Source organism: Erinaceus europaeus, chromosome 18, assembly GCF_950295315.1.
Source record: "Erinaceus europaeus chromosome 18, mEriEur2.1, whole genome shotgun sequence".
Classification (NCBI taxonomy): Eukaryota; Metazoa; Chordata; class Mammalia; order Eulipotyphla; family Erinaceidae; genus Erinaceus; species Erinaceus europaeus.
The window spans coordinates 24,967,845-24,986,014 of record NC_080179.1 but is presented as its reverse complement, the minus strand read 5'-3'; the positions used below and the strand labels follow the sequence as shown (position 1 = coordinate 24,986,014).

The window sequence follows — 18,170 nt, the reverse complement described above, 5'->3', positions numbered from 1 at the left end:
CCAGCCCTAAAATTAAAATATTAAACCTGAGTTATGTATTTTCTTTTATACTTGTTAGAATTGTTAGATACAGCAATCTATAAAAGTCTATTTATAATTTTATTTTTAATTTTTTAATTATCTTTATTTGTCAGATAGAGACAGTAAGAGGGGCTGGAGAGATAGAGAGGGAGAGAGACAGAGAGACATGTGCCAACTTACTTCACCACTTACAAAGCTTTTCCCCTGCAGGTGGGGACCTGAGCCTCGAACCTGGGTCCTTGTGCATTGTAACATGTGCACTCAACTAGGTATGCCATGACCTGGTCCCTCTATTTATAATTTTAGAGGAAGTGTTTCATAGACATATTTAGTGTTCATAATATTTACCATTTAAACTTCATACATTCTTGACACTATCTTTTTATCATTTTTATCTCCTCATGATTACATACATAAATAAAAAAAGTATTCTTATGAATATGTAATATTGTTTCTTGAATAAAAATAAGAATTTAAAGTACTTATGATTCACTCATTCATAGATAAGGGTCTATTACATTTTAATTGAGGCATTTTATGTATGATCAAACAAAAACTGAAATTACTTTTTTATTAAAGAAATAAACACCTAGTGCTATATAATTTGTTGCATACATATAAAGTGAAATATTTTCAGCAATAATATAAACACATATTTCACCCTACATAATTACAATGTGTTATTTCTGCCATGATGAGAACATTCAAGCTTTACTCTCTAGTATTAGTGCAACAATTTAGTGTCTAATACATCTATCGATTAAGTTAAGAGGGGAAATTCACAGAGATTTTTAAATTAATAATTCAACTTCAACCTTTGCCAGAATAACTCAGTTGGGGAAGTGTTAGACTGAAAAAGTGAACTCCAGTGACTTTTGTTACCTTCAGTATCTTACTTTTAAATCCATTTAATAAAACTCTGTAGGACATGCACTTGAAATAACGCAAGGGCATGAGAGATTTATCAAGGAAAACACGAAGAAAAGCACAAAATGATGGAATTGTCCCATGACATGCTATGATATCAGATCATCTATGAAACAATCATATGTGTTTATAATTTCTTGCAATGGGTCAGGCAGGAATATTTTGTAACTGAGCTGCATGCATGACACTGAAAAAATATATATGTATGATTTTTTTTGTAACCTGTGTATAACTGGTCACATATGTCTTTGCCTGGTTAAAAGCAGAGTTGCATCCTTATAGATCCACTTTGTTTTTACCCCTGTGAGAAGAAGGTTAGGTACTAAAGTTCAGAAACGTAGCACGATGAAAGAATTTAGTCAGCCGATTTTAAATGTTAAAAGTTACATATTAGTTAACAAATTTGAAAATACATGATATTAATTCATTTCAAAGCATGATAGGATTAACTAGCATTCAGTATCGACAATAATCAACTAAACACCCATATTAATACATTATTGAAATTAAATGCTATAGTATGCTAAATTAATCCTTCACAGGAAACATTCTAAAATATATGGTACTCAGTATTGCTATAAGATGGAAATACGAATGTGTCATTTGTCAAAGTATATGCTAAAATAAACATTTATTGATTTATTATTTTTAGTAATTATTACATCTATTTAATGTCAGTATTTCAAACAACATTGTGGATAAAAGTTTGTTCCCCCAATTTATAAAAATATAAAGAATAAGAAAGAACTTTTTAAATGTCAGGTCAAATTTTTATTGATTTTTGACACATGAACAAATCCAGTAAGGATAAAAAAATTTTCAAGTAGTTTAAAACCAATTTGAAAATCAAATTGGCTCAATGAGTAAAACAACCTTCATTAAAATTTCCAAAGATTAGAGCCAATAAATATATAGCTGAAAACATTAAGTTGTAAAATGACAAAATATCTAGCCTACCTAGATGACTGAAAATCTTTAGAAATCTTTTATCAAGTCAATAATGAAATGAAGGAGTAAGCATATTTTACTTCCCCAATGATAATTTTCAATACTAAATAGATGAATGGATGGGTAAATAGATTTCTGAGTGATCACTGTATTTGTATTGTTGAACCATACAAATGTTTATTGCTTTGTTTGAGTTTTATTTCTATACCAAATTCATCCAGTGAATTTCTCATTTAAAATCTGATTCTGCTACAACCTCCTTTCATGTTTTTTTTAAACAGGGTGAGAGACAAAGAGTGGCAGAAAAGGAGAGAGAGAGAGAGAGAGAGGAGAGAGGGGGATAGAGAGAAAGAGAAAGATAGAGAGAGGGAGGGAGAAAGAGACAGAGAGAAAGAGAGGGGGAGGGAAGGAGAGAGAGAGGGAGATTTTACCAGCCCTGGAAACTCATTTATTAATCTTTTAGCACTTCAGTTATCTATAAATATAGATTAAAATCTACCTGCCTAAGTGATTATGATGAAGAAAACTAAATAATGTGTATGATAGTGGCTACGTATAATTTTCCCTAGAAAACATTACTTTTTTCATTTGTGTCCACCTTTCAGGTGGTGAGTTATCACCTGATAAATTACTTTCCATGGTCCTCTGAAGTATGGTGAATTCCAGATTTTTCAAGCTAGATACTGGTTTCTCCAGCTGTTGCTGGTATTGGCTGTGACAATCTCACCAACAAGCCTTTCTTTGTATACTATCATGCCGAAACAAGCTAGCTCACCTGAGGTTACACCTGATGCCCTGAAAGTGTAAGGGAAAGGCTAAGTTCAATTGACTGGTGTGGGGCACAAAGTTCTAGCTCCTTGTTTCAATTTGGTTCAATTCCGTAAGGCCATACCAGCACCCGGCATGCCTATAGAATCAGCGAAGCCTCCTGCAATTACAAACTATTTCAGTGTCTTCCTTTGTCAAATCATCTTTCTCCTCTCAGTTCTTACAGGTGTTAGCTATTGTTATTAAGAACACTCACTAGCACCAGGAAGATACTGTACAGCACTGTGCCAGAAATGCACATTAGAGGTCTCAAAAGTCCTAGGTTCAGTCTATGACTGGTATCACCATAAGTCAGAACTGAGGCTTGCTCTGATCTCCCGTGCTCTGGGTCCATGTTTTCACAGGGATAAAGAATAGGAAAACTTCCAATGGGGGGGCATAGGATGCAGAACTCTGGTGGACGGAATCGTGTGGAGTTGTTCCCCTCTTATCCTACGGTCTTGTCAATCATTATTAAATCAATTTAAAAAATAAAAAGAATAGAAAAGAGGAAGAAAGCTTTGCGTTTAATAGTTTACAGTGTTTTAAGTTACACTCTTTAAAGGTAACTTTGATCATATAAAATTTGAAGGTTCTGTTGATCTGATTTTTCTAAGAACTTCACCTAGGTACATCAGAACTTAACAGTAAAAAAGCAAGAAAGTAAGGCCAAGTATCTACACTTGATCCAAGGAAAAATAAATGGGAAATTTTTCTATGAGGACATTTCATTACAAAGAGTATTTTTTGGTATTTCAACTAGTGCAGTCAACAACACAGGGGTGTATGTATTCTTCTGAATTAGTGTTTTGAAGTCCTTTGGTTATATATACACTGGAGTGATATTGCTGGATCACAAGGCCATTTCCACTTTTATTTAAGGACTCTCTGTGCACTGTTTTCCTATAGAGGTCTCACCCATTTGAATTATCATCAACAGTGTATTGAGGTTCATTTCTCTCCACATTCTTGTCAATACTTGTTAGTTTATGGAGGCCATTCTCAGAGGAGGTATCTCATCATTGTTTTAAATTTATATTTCTCTAATGATGAGCAACGTACATTCCTTCAGATGTCTATGGGCCATCTGTACATCTTCTTTGGAGACAGGTCTATTCAGACTTTTCTATATGTTTTTACTGGGTTGCTTTTAACAAAGGGACTTTTCAAGGTTAACCCAATTACCAAATAATGTGATGTTAACAATAACTATCCATTGTCTTCTTGAACCCTAAGACAGCGGGAACCTCACATTTCCACTATAGAGCCTAAACTTCCCCCAGTCCTGGGACCACTTTCCCGTATGCTTCTCCCTATTCTTATCAAATAATATTGCATCCGCTGATCGCAACCTAATCAACACAAGTGTCACCCCAGCCTGCTTCACTTCAGACTGTGTCCAGAGACTTCAGGTGTGGAATGACAACCCTTCAGCTTCATCACTCGGGTGAGACCTTTCTTTTCATAGTATTCTCTAACTCCATCCCAGGTGGTTCACTTCCTAACAAAGTCCCAAAACCTAGATATAGACCAGGTTCCAGGAGATAGAGCATATATTCACACGTATCCATAAACTAGGGCAAATATATACCTGAAAGCAGTAGTACACTAAAGTCTGCAGTGAGTACCCCCCCAACACTTTATCTCCACTATTCCAACCTTTGGGTCCATGATTGCTCAACAATTTGTTTGGTTTTGTAGGTTAACTCTCTTTTCAGTCACCAGGTTCCAGATGCTATCAGGATGCCGGCTAGGTTTCCCTGGACTGAAGACCCCACCAATGCGTCCTGGAGCTCTGCTTACCCAGAGACTCACCCTTCTAGGGAAACAGAGAGGCAGACTGGGAGTATGGATCGACCAGTCAAGGCCCATGTTCAGCGGGGAAGCAATTACAGAAGCCAGACCTTCCACCTTCTGCAACTCACAACGACCCTGGGTCCATGCTCCCAGAGGGATAGAGAATGGGAAAGCTAGTGGGAAGAGGACGGGATATAGAGATTGGGTGGCGGGAATTGTATGGAGTTGTACCCCCCCATCCTATGATTTTGTTAATGTCTCCTTTCTTAAATAAAAAAAAGAAAAGAAAAGAGAAAAAATTAAATGCAATATCCTCTAGGAATTTTGCATACATGTTGAAAATTCTTCAATCTTTAAATCAGAGAAAGGTAATTTGTATAGTGAACGCTGGTACAGTTGATAAGTCATTTGACTCTCAAGCTTAAGGTCCTGAATTTGATCCCTGGCATCACACATAGACGCTGGACAGTGCTATAATAGGTAGAGTACACACATTATCTGGCATTATGTGTGCCGGAATAATGACCTGGTTCCTCTTTTACTCTTCCTTCTATTTCTCATATATATTTTAAATGAAATAATTTGTAACAACTTAAAACAAAGGGATGTCTTTGTATCCTAAGAAAAAATCTCCATTTAACATCAATTATTCATAAAAATATCAATTTTGACACTTAGAATCTATATATTTTTTTACCAGAATACCGCTCAGCTCTGGTTTTAGGTGGCACAGGGGATTAGGCCTGGAACATTGATACCTCAGACGAAAGAGTCTTTGTATAACCACTATGCTATCTACCCCTGCCCAGATGATTTTTTAAAATATATATATTTTATTGAGGCTATTAATGCTTTACAGTGTAATCAATTTAATTATGTAATAGGCCTCGAAAGTTTTCCTATACACCTTCCCCCTCCCTCCTCAGAGTCCTTTGCTTTGGTGCAATACACCATACACAGTCTATGTTTCACTTTTAAAAAGCTAAATTTCTTAAGACTTTAGTTAAGCCAGATGCCAATCAGATAAAATTGTTGCATCTAGCTGAAAAATATTTTCCCTAAGCAACTCTTAGCATTGTGCCTGGAGTACATTTCAACAAATATTTATTGGATAAATGGGGACATTTCATGCTTCATTTGAGGCTTATAATAAGAAAGAGTTTATTGCTAGTGGCAAAAATCCATGCAGTGTGCTATTACCATTTGTTGGGAGCTTATGGAGCTGTTTATGCCTCCAGAGAATGTTGACTCTGAGATAGAAGCTATCTCCGCCTTTTGAGAAGCAATGACAGGACTCTCATTTTCATGAGTACAGTTGAGAGCCAGCTTGAAATCTTTCTTGATTTCAAAACACTATGGTCAAAGAAATGTTGATGATATACTGTCAACATTTTCCTCTATACTTAAAAATAATTATAATCCTGTGAATACATCTTTTTTTGGTCATTTTATTGCACCAGAATCAAGGACTCTAAAGACAGGAGGTAGGAAGGAAATGAAAGGGTGTTGGTGACTCAGTGATGTGGTGTAAAAACACCTATCAGGTGTTGGTAAGAAATATGTGTGTGAAGCACTCTATAGGACATTTATCGTCTCACAAGATACTTTGATTTCTCCCCAAAGTGTTCTGTAACCACCTTACCCAAGAGCAAAGTTTCATTTCCCTCTAGAGAAGGGACACAAGGTCCCCTCTTCCAAAGATCTACAAACATAGGAACAGTGTTCAGACATGTTTTACACTTGTTTGTTCCTTTGTTTTGATTCTTCACAAAAGTCAACAACAACATAAGTGATCAGTCTCTTCACCAAAGAAGATATTTAAAAGGACAATAGCCTTATTCAAGTTCAAAGTCAATGATTAGTAGAGTGGCAGATCAAGACAACAATGAGATACCACCTAACATCTGTGAGTATGTCACCCATTGTAAAGGAAAGAAACAAATGCTGAAGAGGATTTAGAGAGAAACACTTGTACACTTTCAGTGTGAATGTAAATTGGCCTATCCTCTGAAGAAATTCCTTTGAAAATTAGAAACGGGCCAGCAATTACTCTCTGAGGGATCCATTTAAATGCACCTATGCATCCTTGTCTTCTTCCTGATGTGAGCATTATTCCCATCATTTCCCACTAAGTATAACACTAGTTATAGGCACTTCATATATGCTTTTTTATCATGTTAAGAACTGCCTTTCTATCCTCATTTTGGTGAGGGCTTCTTTTTATTTCTTAAATTTATTCTGTTTATTTTTCTTTTTAAAAATTTTTTATTATTATTTATTTTCCCTTTTGTTGCCCTTGTTTTGTTGTTGTAGTTATTGCTGTTGTTGATCTTGTCATTGTTGGGTAGGACAGAGAGAAATAGAGAGAAGAGGGGAAGACAGAGAGGGGGAGAGAAAGATAGACATCTGCAGACCTGCTTCACTGCCTGTGAAGTGACTCCCCTGCAGGTGGGGAGCCGGGGGCTCGAACCAGGATCCTTATACCCGTCCTTGTGCTTTGTGCCACCTGCGCATAACCCACTGCACTACCGCCGACTCCCTATTTTTCTTTTTTTATTACCTTTTATTTACTTACTGGATAGAGATAGTCATAAATTGACAAGGGGGAGATAAAGAGGGAGAAGGACAGAGATACACCTACAAACCTGCTTCACCACTCGCAAAGCTTTCCCCCTGCAGGGACCCAGGAGTTTGAACCTGGGTTCAACCAAGTGTACCACCACCTGACCCCAAGGACTTCTGTTTTTTATTGTGAATGGCTCCAGTCAAAGTTTTTCTCTGTTCCAATCGATGTGATCAAATGATTTTTTGTCTTTCTTCCTGTGTATTTCCTTTACTGACTTGCTTATGAAGAGTCATTCTTATGCATCTTTTACTCCTAGTATATAGCTTACTTAAGATGTATCATATTTTTAATGTGTTATATACAATTATAACTTTGTTGAGGTTCTTCATATCTATGTACACTAGAGAATTTTGTACAATGTTTTTGTTTCATGTGACGTTCTTGCCAATTTGGGTATCAAAGTGATTTTGCTTTGGGAAATCTTTTATTAATATTTTTGGGAAAATTTAAGAAGCATAGGTGTCAGGTTTTTTGAAAATTTGGTAGAACTCACTGGTACTGGAGACAAAAGGACACATTATTAAATAACTATTGAATCAAAAAGGAAATTTCAAAGTTTCTAGAAAGGTCTGAAAACGCTGATAGAAGCTTTCAGAACATATGGTGCGCTGCAATATCAGTACTAAAATGGAAGTTCATGGTGACTCAGGCCCATGTCAAGAAGAAGAAAAATCTCAAATAAGTAATTTAAAACCTTACATTCACAGGAAGCAGGAAAAAGAGAACAAAAAATCCAAATGCCAAAAGAAGGTGAGAGGGAGTGAGGTGGTAGTGCAGCAGGTTAAGCGCACATGACGCAAAGCCAAGGATAGGTGTAAGGATATGGTTCAAGCCCCCGGTTCCCCACCTGCAGGGGGGTCGCTTCTCAGGCAGTGAAGCAGGTGTCTATCTTTCTCTCCCCCCTCTGTCTTCCCGTTCTCTTTCCATTTCTCTCTGTCCTATCCAACAATGATAGCAATAACAACAATAATAATAACTACAACAACACTAAAAAACAAACAACAAGGGCAACAAAAGGGATATATATATATATATATATATATATATATATATATATATGAAGGTGAGAGATAATAAGAACTAAAGATACATGAATAAAACAGAAATCAAAGAGTTGATACAAACGATCTATGAAACCAAGAACTAGTTGTTGTTTGAAAGAGTAAACAAAGTTGATAAGCCCTTAGTGAGGCTCCCTAAAAATTAATTAATTAAATGAAAAGCACAATCAGATTGGAAATAAAAGATAATTTGCAACTGATACTAAAGATGTACATAACTTCAGATCAGGCTATTATGAACACCTTTATTCCAGTTAATTGGAGAATCTAGAAGTAAAGGATAAATTCCTAGATTTAGACACAGTCTCTCTGGTGAATCAGGAAGAAGTAGAAAACATGAACAGACTAATAATTAGTCAGGAAGTTGAATAAGTAATCAACATTCTTCCTCAAAATGCAGGATGCAAGTAGAATGTGTTTTTAAATGTCTTTCTTTTTTATTTTTATTTATAAAATGGAAATATTGACAAGACTATAGGATAAGAGGGGTACATTTCCACAAATACCCACCCCCAGAGCTCTGTATTCAGTCCCCTCCCCTGATAGCTTCCTATTCTTTATGCCTCTAGGAGTATGGACCCAGGATCATTATGGGGTGCAGAAGGTGGAAGGTCTGGCTTCTGTAATTGCTTCTCCACTGAACATGGGCATTGTCAGGTCAATTCATACTCCTAGCCTATCTCTCTCTCTTTTTAAATGTCTTTCAAGACAAGGACACTTGTTTATCTAAATCTGATACTAGGAATACCAGAAGAGAATAGTCTCCACGGGTTTTCTATGTTGGAAAAATGCCCTTGTTCCTATTAGCACATGCGCTCAAATGGGTGGACCACTGCCTGGACCCTAAATCACTGCTTTTAAAAGACAGCTGGCTTCATAGCTCTCCTCTGGATGTCATAAAGTTTGGGAATTTGTCACTGGAATGGCTCAGTATGAAAGAGGAGACAAGCTACATATTAAATAGGAATTATTACCTCTACAGTGAACATAGAAATGAGAGAAAAATGGGGAAAATCTATGAATAATAAGACAGCTTTTTATCCTCTGTCATGAGCTATCTTCCTTTCTTTTTTATTTTTTATTTTGCTTTGTTTTTTAATGCAAGTATCATTCAGCTTTGGTTTATGGTGATAACAGTGACTGAATCTTTGACCTCAAAGGCAGATATGAAAGGCGCATGACCATTGCGCTATCTCCCAGGTTTAGATCTATATTCCTAACTGTGAATCAGATCCCTTGTATAATTTTTTTGTCATTACCAGAGCTTCACCACTATAGGTTTATATTTTCAGATATAGAAAAGAAATGGGGGGGGAGAGAGAGAGAGAGACAGAGAGAGAGAGAGAGAGAGGAGAGAGAGGAGAGAGATACCACAGCATTAAGGCTTCTACCTATGTTTTGGGGACTACGTTCAAACCTGGGTTGTGTGCATGGAAAAGCAATGCACTATTAAAGTGATATGTCTTTTTTATTAGCTGAGCTGGTTTTCTCAGAAAATGAGGTACTAAATGGTCACATCTATAAGATTCAATTTAAAAAGTTATAACTCATAAATTACTAATAATAATTGCCAGAAGTTAAGGAGATCCATGCAAGGTTATCCACAGGCTTTGAACAAAGAAAACAATGATTCAGGAAGTACTACTAATATGCCTAAACTTATGATGTGAAATACCTGCCAAACTACCAAAGTTCCTAACACCTAGATTTTCATGCTTATCCATATAGTCTGCCAGACAATTGTAGACACAACTCTACAAAGTATTAACAGAAAGATGGGTTGTTGAATGAATTTTTTTTTTAACAAAGCCAAAACCGAAGGTCGCTCCTTAAAGAGGGGCCTGTGGGATCTGATTTTCTATCTCTGAGCTGAACTAACCACATACTTTGAAGTTTGGAATTTTTCTTTTTTTTCCGTAAAGGTATTAAGAAATATTTTCTCATTTTCTTTTTAGAAGGAAATTTCTTTGACTACCTTAGGGATATATTCATAATTTGCTTGAGTATCCATGCATGTAACACTGACACATGACCAGTACACACTTGCATGTGCACACACACAAACACACATATCATGGCTAAGTATGTATATACCAAAATTCACTATAAATTAATAGAGGGAAGGTATTAGTAGAGATGAAAACACACAGAAAGTTTTGGGTATATACCTGTCAAATTGGGAACTAAATTCAAGTGGGAACTAAGGTGGGAGGGAAATACTTTCAATTGATCCCTTGCAATTTTAAATAGATACCAAAATTGATCATAAAACTGAAAAACAGATATTATATAACATATTAATAAACCAGTTTGACAAATTGTATATATGAAAAAGGTCTGGGTAAGGAAGAAGACTTTAATAAAAGGTTCTTGTTTCAATAGAAAACCAATAAAATTTGTTTTAAATAACAAAAGGGTCTTTTTGTTCTTAATGATCTTCCAGTACCATATAATGCAAACAATTTCTCAAAATATTAGAATGCCAAATTACACGCAATTATTTGGGGCTAAAAATGAAGAGAGGTCATATCTATGCAGGGAGGAATTAGAAAGGATGCTTGTTATGAGTATTTTTTGTACTTAAAATACTAAGCATTTTACACATATTGATTCAATAACTCTAATCCAATGTTATGTGATAGCTAATTGATTTATGCATGAGGAAGGTTCTGACCATATCTTGAATAATATGTACTTATATTTTACAATACAAAAACCCCAGGCAGAGTTCTATGGGTCGGGTATGTATACGGATCAGAAAACCATTAAGTGTATACATACAGAAGCTTTAGACTGGCAGTAGAAATTAGAGATCAAAGCCACTCAGGTCCTGGGTGTGAAGGCTTATAGTCAACCTGTAATTTAGGAGATCTGGGGGACCACAGGTATTTCAAAGGTATGGCTTGATTAGGATGGAACTTGAGTAAATTTACATAAGTAAATGAACTAGATTAGACTGAAAACTTGAGAAGGTCCAGGCAAGAATTAGGAGGGCAAAGATAAAAGTGAAGAGGAGCTGGGAATTCAACAGACACTGGGTAAGGAAAAAAGAGGGGATGGAGGAAGAGAAGGCTCAAAGACATTCAATCTTTTCATATATGATTAGTTAAGTGTAATAAATTACTGAGAACCAGTAAGTAAAAAACCTTACCAGATTTGACATGCAAAAACCAAGCACCAATATGTGGTGCTAGAAAAAATTCACGACAGCAGAAATTATGAAATTTGAATTCATTATCATACTAATTAATTGTATTAAACAGAGCACATAAAAATGACCTTACCCCTTTGCTGTATTCACTATCTGAATCACTGCTGAGTTCCTCAGTATTTATATTTTCCAAATCAGACTCCCCAGGTGCAATAGGCACTGTGACTGTCAGACTGGGATTATGAATAAATGATTGACAATCACTTTCTTCAGTCAAGTATTTGTTCATGGTGCTCCCCAAACCACTGCTTTTATCCCTTTCCTTGTGGAAATAGTGATCTTTGCTCAATTCAGCAAGTGTGCGGTTAGAGACAGAGTTTTCTTTTGAACTGTTCAGATCTTTTGTTTGTTTGATCTCTTTGGAAACTTTTGGCTTTCTGGAGAACGACTTTAGGATAAATTCACGTAAAGTTTGCTTCACATAATTTATTCCCTTCTTAATCCTGACCACTGCAATCTGGAGGTTGTTTGCATCAGTGTCTTCATCAATAGCTGTAAGATTGTCGGAACTAAAGGAGCTCAGTAATAAAGCCAGAAATAAGTTCAAAACCTATATCAGGGCACAGAAGGGTATGGGACAACAGGGAGATAAAATAATAAGAGAAAATTTAAAAAAACAGTTTTCAGAACTACATATCAAAATTCAAACCAACAATGAAAATGTCTTTTTATATTTTTACACATAGAAAAGTGCATGTGATATGGGTGGAGGAGAGCTTTGCTTTCTCTTCAATCTCTCCATAACCTAGTACCTGTGGACTCTGGGGAGCAGAGGTCAGCCAAACCTAATAATATGTATGATGAGCAAAGACAATGCTTCATTACATGACATTCCTAAACCTATCTCTGTAATAAGAGTCCCTTGGTCAAATCTATTCTTATGAGGTTTCAAAACACTCCTATACTCACCTATAATTAATATCCAATACCTTTGAGAAACAGGAACCTAGGAAATTGTAACTACTACCTATAGTGTTCAAGTCGGAACTAAAGGAGCCCAGTAATAAAGCCAGAAATAAGTTCTAAGTAACTTAGTCTAAGTTCAAGTAACTTACACCAAGATCTGTGTTCACTATTCTCAGAAGTAAGTGTCACTTGATAACAATAAATGGAATAAATAATACAGAGTTACTGTCATAAAATTATTTAATAACTGTACCATCTTGAAACTTAATGAAGCTTTTAAAGCACAAAATAAGACCAATTGGGCTCAGTCCAAATAAGATCATGACATCTACATCACATTAAAGAATCAAAATTAGACTTGATTGAAGAGAAAGGACTCATCCATGATTTTAATTATGCCTAAATTAGAGGTGTAAACTGAAAAAGAACAGGTTAAGCTTTCTACATTAATAAGCATCATTTTTAATTTTTTAATTATCTTTATTTATTGAATAGAGATAGTCAAAATTGAGAGGAAGGGGGAGACAGAGAGGGAAAGAGACAGAAAGATACCTGCAGCCCTGCTTCACTACCTGCAAAGCGTTCCCCCTGCAGGTATGGACTGGGGGCTTGAACCTGGGTTTTTGCGCATTGCAACATGTGCTCTCAACCAGGTAAGCCACCACCCAGCCCCCATTAATAAGCATCATTTAAGAGAAAATTTTGAGAGGGCAAATAAAGGAGAAAAATCATAAAACACTATTCTTACGAAGACTAAAGGTACTTTTACTTATGCCTTTATTGTCTATGAAAGAAGAGAGAGATTATAAATGTGTATGTTTTAATAGAAATGCTCATGAGAAGTCAAGAGGCCTGTTGATTTTATAGTTTTAGAATCTCTAACCACACCAATTTAATAATGATTAACAAGATCATAGCATAACAGGGGTATAATTCCATACAGTTCCCACCATCAGAGTTCCATGTCCAGTCCCCTGCATTGGAAGCTTCCCTACTCTTTTCACTGATAGGAATAAGGAAGAAACCAGAGAGGAGGTTCAAGCCAAGAAGACATTAATGAAGAAGTAGGAAAATTATTTATTATATAAATGCTATAGAGTGGTGGGAGACACATTTTTTCCCAAATAGAGATGGTTAATAAGTGTTTTAGTCATTGTAGGACATAGTTTTCCAATTAACAAATACTCAACTCTCTTCTGGTTCAGTAAATTAGTCACAGACCATTAATAAATGTATGAAGATGTCCATGTTCAAATAAAACACCTTACAATCTTGTTAATCATTGTTATATCACTAATAACAATTTTTAAATATCACCTAGGGAGACTGAAATATGAATTTCCTATAGTTTCCGCTTGCCATTAAAAGGTATTTTCTTTTTATTTTAAAAAATATTTCACAGCGTTAAAGGTCATTTTTTTGCTGTTTCAGCAAAATCAAATACCTAGGAACAAAGTTGACCAAAGAAGTGAAAGACTTGTATACTGAAAACTATCAGTCGCTACTCAAGGAAATAGAAACTGATATCAAGAAATGGAAGGATATCCCATGCTCATGGATTGGAAGAATAAATATCATCAAAATGAATATTCTCCCCAGAGCCATATACAAATTTAATGCAATACCCATCAAAGTTCCATCAAGCTTCTTTAAGAGAATAGAACAAAAACTACAATCATTTATCTGGAACCTGAAAACACCTAGAATTGCCAAAACCATCTTAAGAAAAAGAAACAGAAATGGAGGCATCACACCCCCAGTCCTTAAAATATATTATAAAGCCATCATCATCAAAACAGCATGGTACTGGAACAAAAATAAGCACACAGACCAGTGGAACAGAACTGAAAGCCCAGAAATAAATCCCCACACCTATGGACATCTAATCTTTGATAAGGGGGCCCAAAGGATTAAATGGAAAAAGGAGGCTCTCTTCAATAAATGGTGCTGGGAAAACTGGGTTGAAACATGCAGAAGAATGAAATTTTTATCTCACCAGAAACAAAAATCAACTCCAAATGGATCAAAGACCAAGATGTCAGACCAGAAACAATCAAATACTTAGAGGAAAACATTGGTAAAACACTTTCCCACCTACACCTCAAGAACATCTTTGATGAATCAAACCCAATTGCAAGGAAGACTAAAAGCAGAAACAAACCAATGGGACTACATCAAATTGAAAAGCTTCTGCACATCCAAAGAAACTATTAAACAAAGAGACACCTCACAGAATGGGAGATCTTCACATGCCATACATCAGACAAGAAAATAATCACCAAAATATATAAAGAGCTCAGCAAATTTAGCACCAAAAAAGCAAATGACCCCATCCAAAAATGGGCAGAGGATATGAACAAAACATTCACTACAGAGGAGATCCAAAAGGCTAACAAACATATGAAAAACTGCTCTAGGTCACTGATTATCAGAGAAATGCAAATTAAGACAACACTGAGATACCACCTCACTCCTGTAAGAATGGCCTACATCAAAAAGGACAGCAGCAACAAATGCTGGAGAGGTTGTGGGGACTGAGGAACTCTTTTATATTGCTGATGGGAATGTAAATTGGTAAAGCCTCTGTGGAGAGCAGTCTGGAAAACTCTCAGAAGGCTAGACATGGACCTTCCATATGACCTAGTAATTCCTCTCCTGGAGTTACACCCCAAGGACTCCATAACACCCAACCAAAAAGAGGTGTGTACGCCTATGTTCATAGCAGCACAATTCATAATAGCTAATACCTGGAAGCAACCCAGGTGCCCAACAACAGATGAGTGGCTGAGAAAGCTGTGGTATATATATACAATGGAATACTATGCAGCTATCAAGAACAATGAACCCACCTTCTCTGACCCATCTTGGACAGAGCTAGAAGGAATTATGTTAAGTGATCTAAGTCAGAAAGATAAAGATGAATATGGGATGATCCCACTCATCAACAGAAGTTGAGTAAGAAGATCTGAGAGGGAAACTAAAAGCAGGACCTGACCAAATTGTAAGTAGGGCACCAAAGTAAAATCCCTGTGGTGAGGGGTAGACATGTAGCTTCCTGGGCCAGTGGGGGATGGGAGTGGGTGGGAGGGATGGGTCACAGTCTTTTGGTGGTGGGAATGGTGTTTATGTACACTCCTAGTAAAGTGTAGTCATAAAAATCACTAGTTAATTAATATGAGGGGGAAAATTAATTGTATGTCTCAAAGTTTTTCAAAACACAAACTGAATCTTTTTAATATATAGGCTGTGTAATTGATATGCAGACTCTCTCAAAAGCCTAGACCAAGTAGATCAGAAGCAACCAATAGCACAGCTATATACAAGATACTGGGTACTGTACAGCAAACTCTAACACAAGGACTTTTCAAAGTTAACCCAATTACCAAACAATGTGATGATAACATTAACTATCAATTGTCTTTTTGAACCCTAAGACAGCAGGAACCTCACATCTCCACTATAGAGCCCCTACTTCCCCCAGTCCTGGAACCCTTGGATAGGGCCCACTTTCCCGTATGCCTCTCCCAATCCATATGAAATAATATTGCATCTGCCAATCACAACCTAACCAACGCAATGATTGCCACCTCAACATGCTTCATTTCAGACCGTGTCCAGAGACTTCACGTGTGGAATGACAACTCTTCAGCTTCATTACTCGGGTGAGACCTTTCCTTTCATAGTATACTCTAATTCCATCTCAGGTGGTTCACTTTCTAACAAAGTCTCAAAACCTAGATATACACCAGTTTCTGTGAGAGCGAGCAGATGTTCACACGTATCCGTAAACTACTGCAAAATATATACCTGAAAGCAGAAGTACACTAGAGTTTGCAGTGAGTACCCCCGTAACACTTCCTCTCCACTATTCCAACCTTTGGGTCCATGATTGCTCAACAATTTGTTTGGCTTTGTATGTTAACTCTCTTTTCAGTCACCAGGTTCCAGATGTCATCAGGATGCCGGCCAGGCTTCCCTAGACTGAAGACCCCACCAATGTGTCCTGGAGCTCTGCTTCCCCAGAGACCCACCCTACTAGGGAAAGAGAGAGGCAGACTGGGAGTATGGACCAACCAGTCAACGCCCATGTTCAGCGGGGAAGCAATTACAGAAGCCAGACCTTCTACCTTCTGCAACCCACAATGACCCTGGGTCCATGCTCCCAGAGGGATAGAGAATGGGAAAGCTATCAGGGGAGGGGGTGGAATATGGAGATTGGGTGGTAGGAGTTGTGTGGAATTGTACCCCTCCTACCCTATGCTTTTGTTAATTAATCCTTTCTTAAATAAAAAAGAAAAAAAATATTTCACAGCATTCAAGGTCACATAAAACTGGCAATGTGTTGGATTTGACCAATGTGTCATATATTTCACTAAAGTTTACTATAGATATTAGTCTTGTATGTGACTACAGTCAAGAAAGATAAGACCTTCCATTTTCCTTATTTGATAATAATTTAATTTTGCTTTCACTAATTTAATCAACCCTATTTAATAGGATAGCTTCCTATTTGAATAGTTTCAAAAGACATAAAAACCAAATTTAGGGGCCAGGTGGTGGTGGCAAACCCATTTGAGCTCACATGTTACATGCACAAGTATCAGGCTCAAAATTTCACTCCCCACCTATAGGAGGAAATCTTCAGGAGTGTTTAATTAGTTCTGCAGGTGTCTCTCTTTCTCTCACTCCCTCTAGTCCTCTTCCACTCTTGATTTCTCTCTGTTCTATCAAATAACATAAAAAGAAGAGAAAAAAAGGGGCGGGGGAATGGCAGTCAGAAGCAGTGGATTCATAGTGCTGGCACTGAGTCCCAGACCCTAGAGTAACCCTAGTGACAATAAAAAAGTAATAAAATAAAATAAACACATTTCATTTATATGAGAAATATAGAATTTTTTATTATATAAGTGGCTAGTGAAAAAAGCAAATATGAGCTTTCTGGGCAGAGAAATTAAGACATTATTTCTTTTTCTGTATTCCCTATATAAAATTATCAGTATTCTGATCTATTAATTAAATCGTTTTATAGATAATTAATCTCACAGTTATAAAAATAATTGATTACACTAACATAAGAAGTATTTTTTTTATAAAGTGACAGAGAGGCAGAAACCAGAGCACTGAAGTTTCCTTCAATGAAGTGGATACCAAGCTGGAGCCTGGGATACAAAACACTATCCAAACAACACACTATCCAAGTGAACTACCTTACTAAGCCCACATAAGAATTTACGGAGAACTGTAAGTATGTGAATACATGATTACATACCACAAGGTTCCCAATCACCATGACCATCATGTAGACAATAAGGCACATGGCCTGGCCGGCAACCTCCATGCAGTCCCACATGGTCTCAATCCACTCTCCACACAGCACCCGGAACACGATCAGGAAGGAGTGAAAGAAATCATTCATGTGCCAGCGTGGGAGTGTACAATCTTCGTTGATCTTACAGACACATTCTTTGTAGCTCTTACCAAAAAGCTGCATACCAACCACAGCAAAAATGAAGACAATGATGGCCAACACCAAGGTGAGGTTACCCAGAGCTCCCACTGAGTTACCAATAATCTTTATGAGCATGTTCAGTGTTGGCCAAGATTTTGCCAACTTGAAAACTCGGAGCTAAAAGAAAGAGCAAAGCGTAGTATTAATGACTACGGGAAAGTTCTCAGTATATCCAATCTTGAGTTCTGTCCTAAATTTTAAGTTCTAAAGTACTGTCACATTATTACCTAGCTAAAACTGATTGTTTCTACTTTACATTTTCATCTATCCTCAACCTTCTTCATATTTTATTGTAATTTTCTATGTCACAGTATAATCAAAACACATATATTGAAGAAACTATGTAACCTTAGTTCA

The 18,170-nt window shown here is 36.6% G+C and overlaps 1 protein-coding gene across 1 annotated transcript in view; it reads right to left on the bottom strand.

Moving 5' to 3' along the window:
• The window catches only part of SCN9A (sodium voltage-gated channel alpha subunit 9), a 157,891-nt gene that overhangs the window by 49,305 nt on the left and 90,416 nt on the right, over nt 1–18,170 (bottom strand). Inside the window, exons 16-17 of the mRNA XM_060177776.1 lie at nt 17,574–17,930; nt 11,472–11,948 (exon numbers count right to left, since the gene is read on the bottom strand). Coding sequence (XP_060033759.1) covers nt 11,472–11,948; nt 17,574–17,930 — 834 coding nt within the window. The remainder of the gene's footprint in view (nt 1–11,471; nt 11,949–17,573; nt 17,931–18,170) is intronic.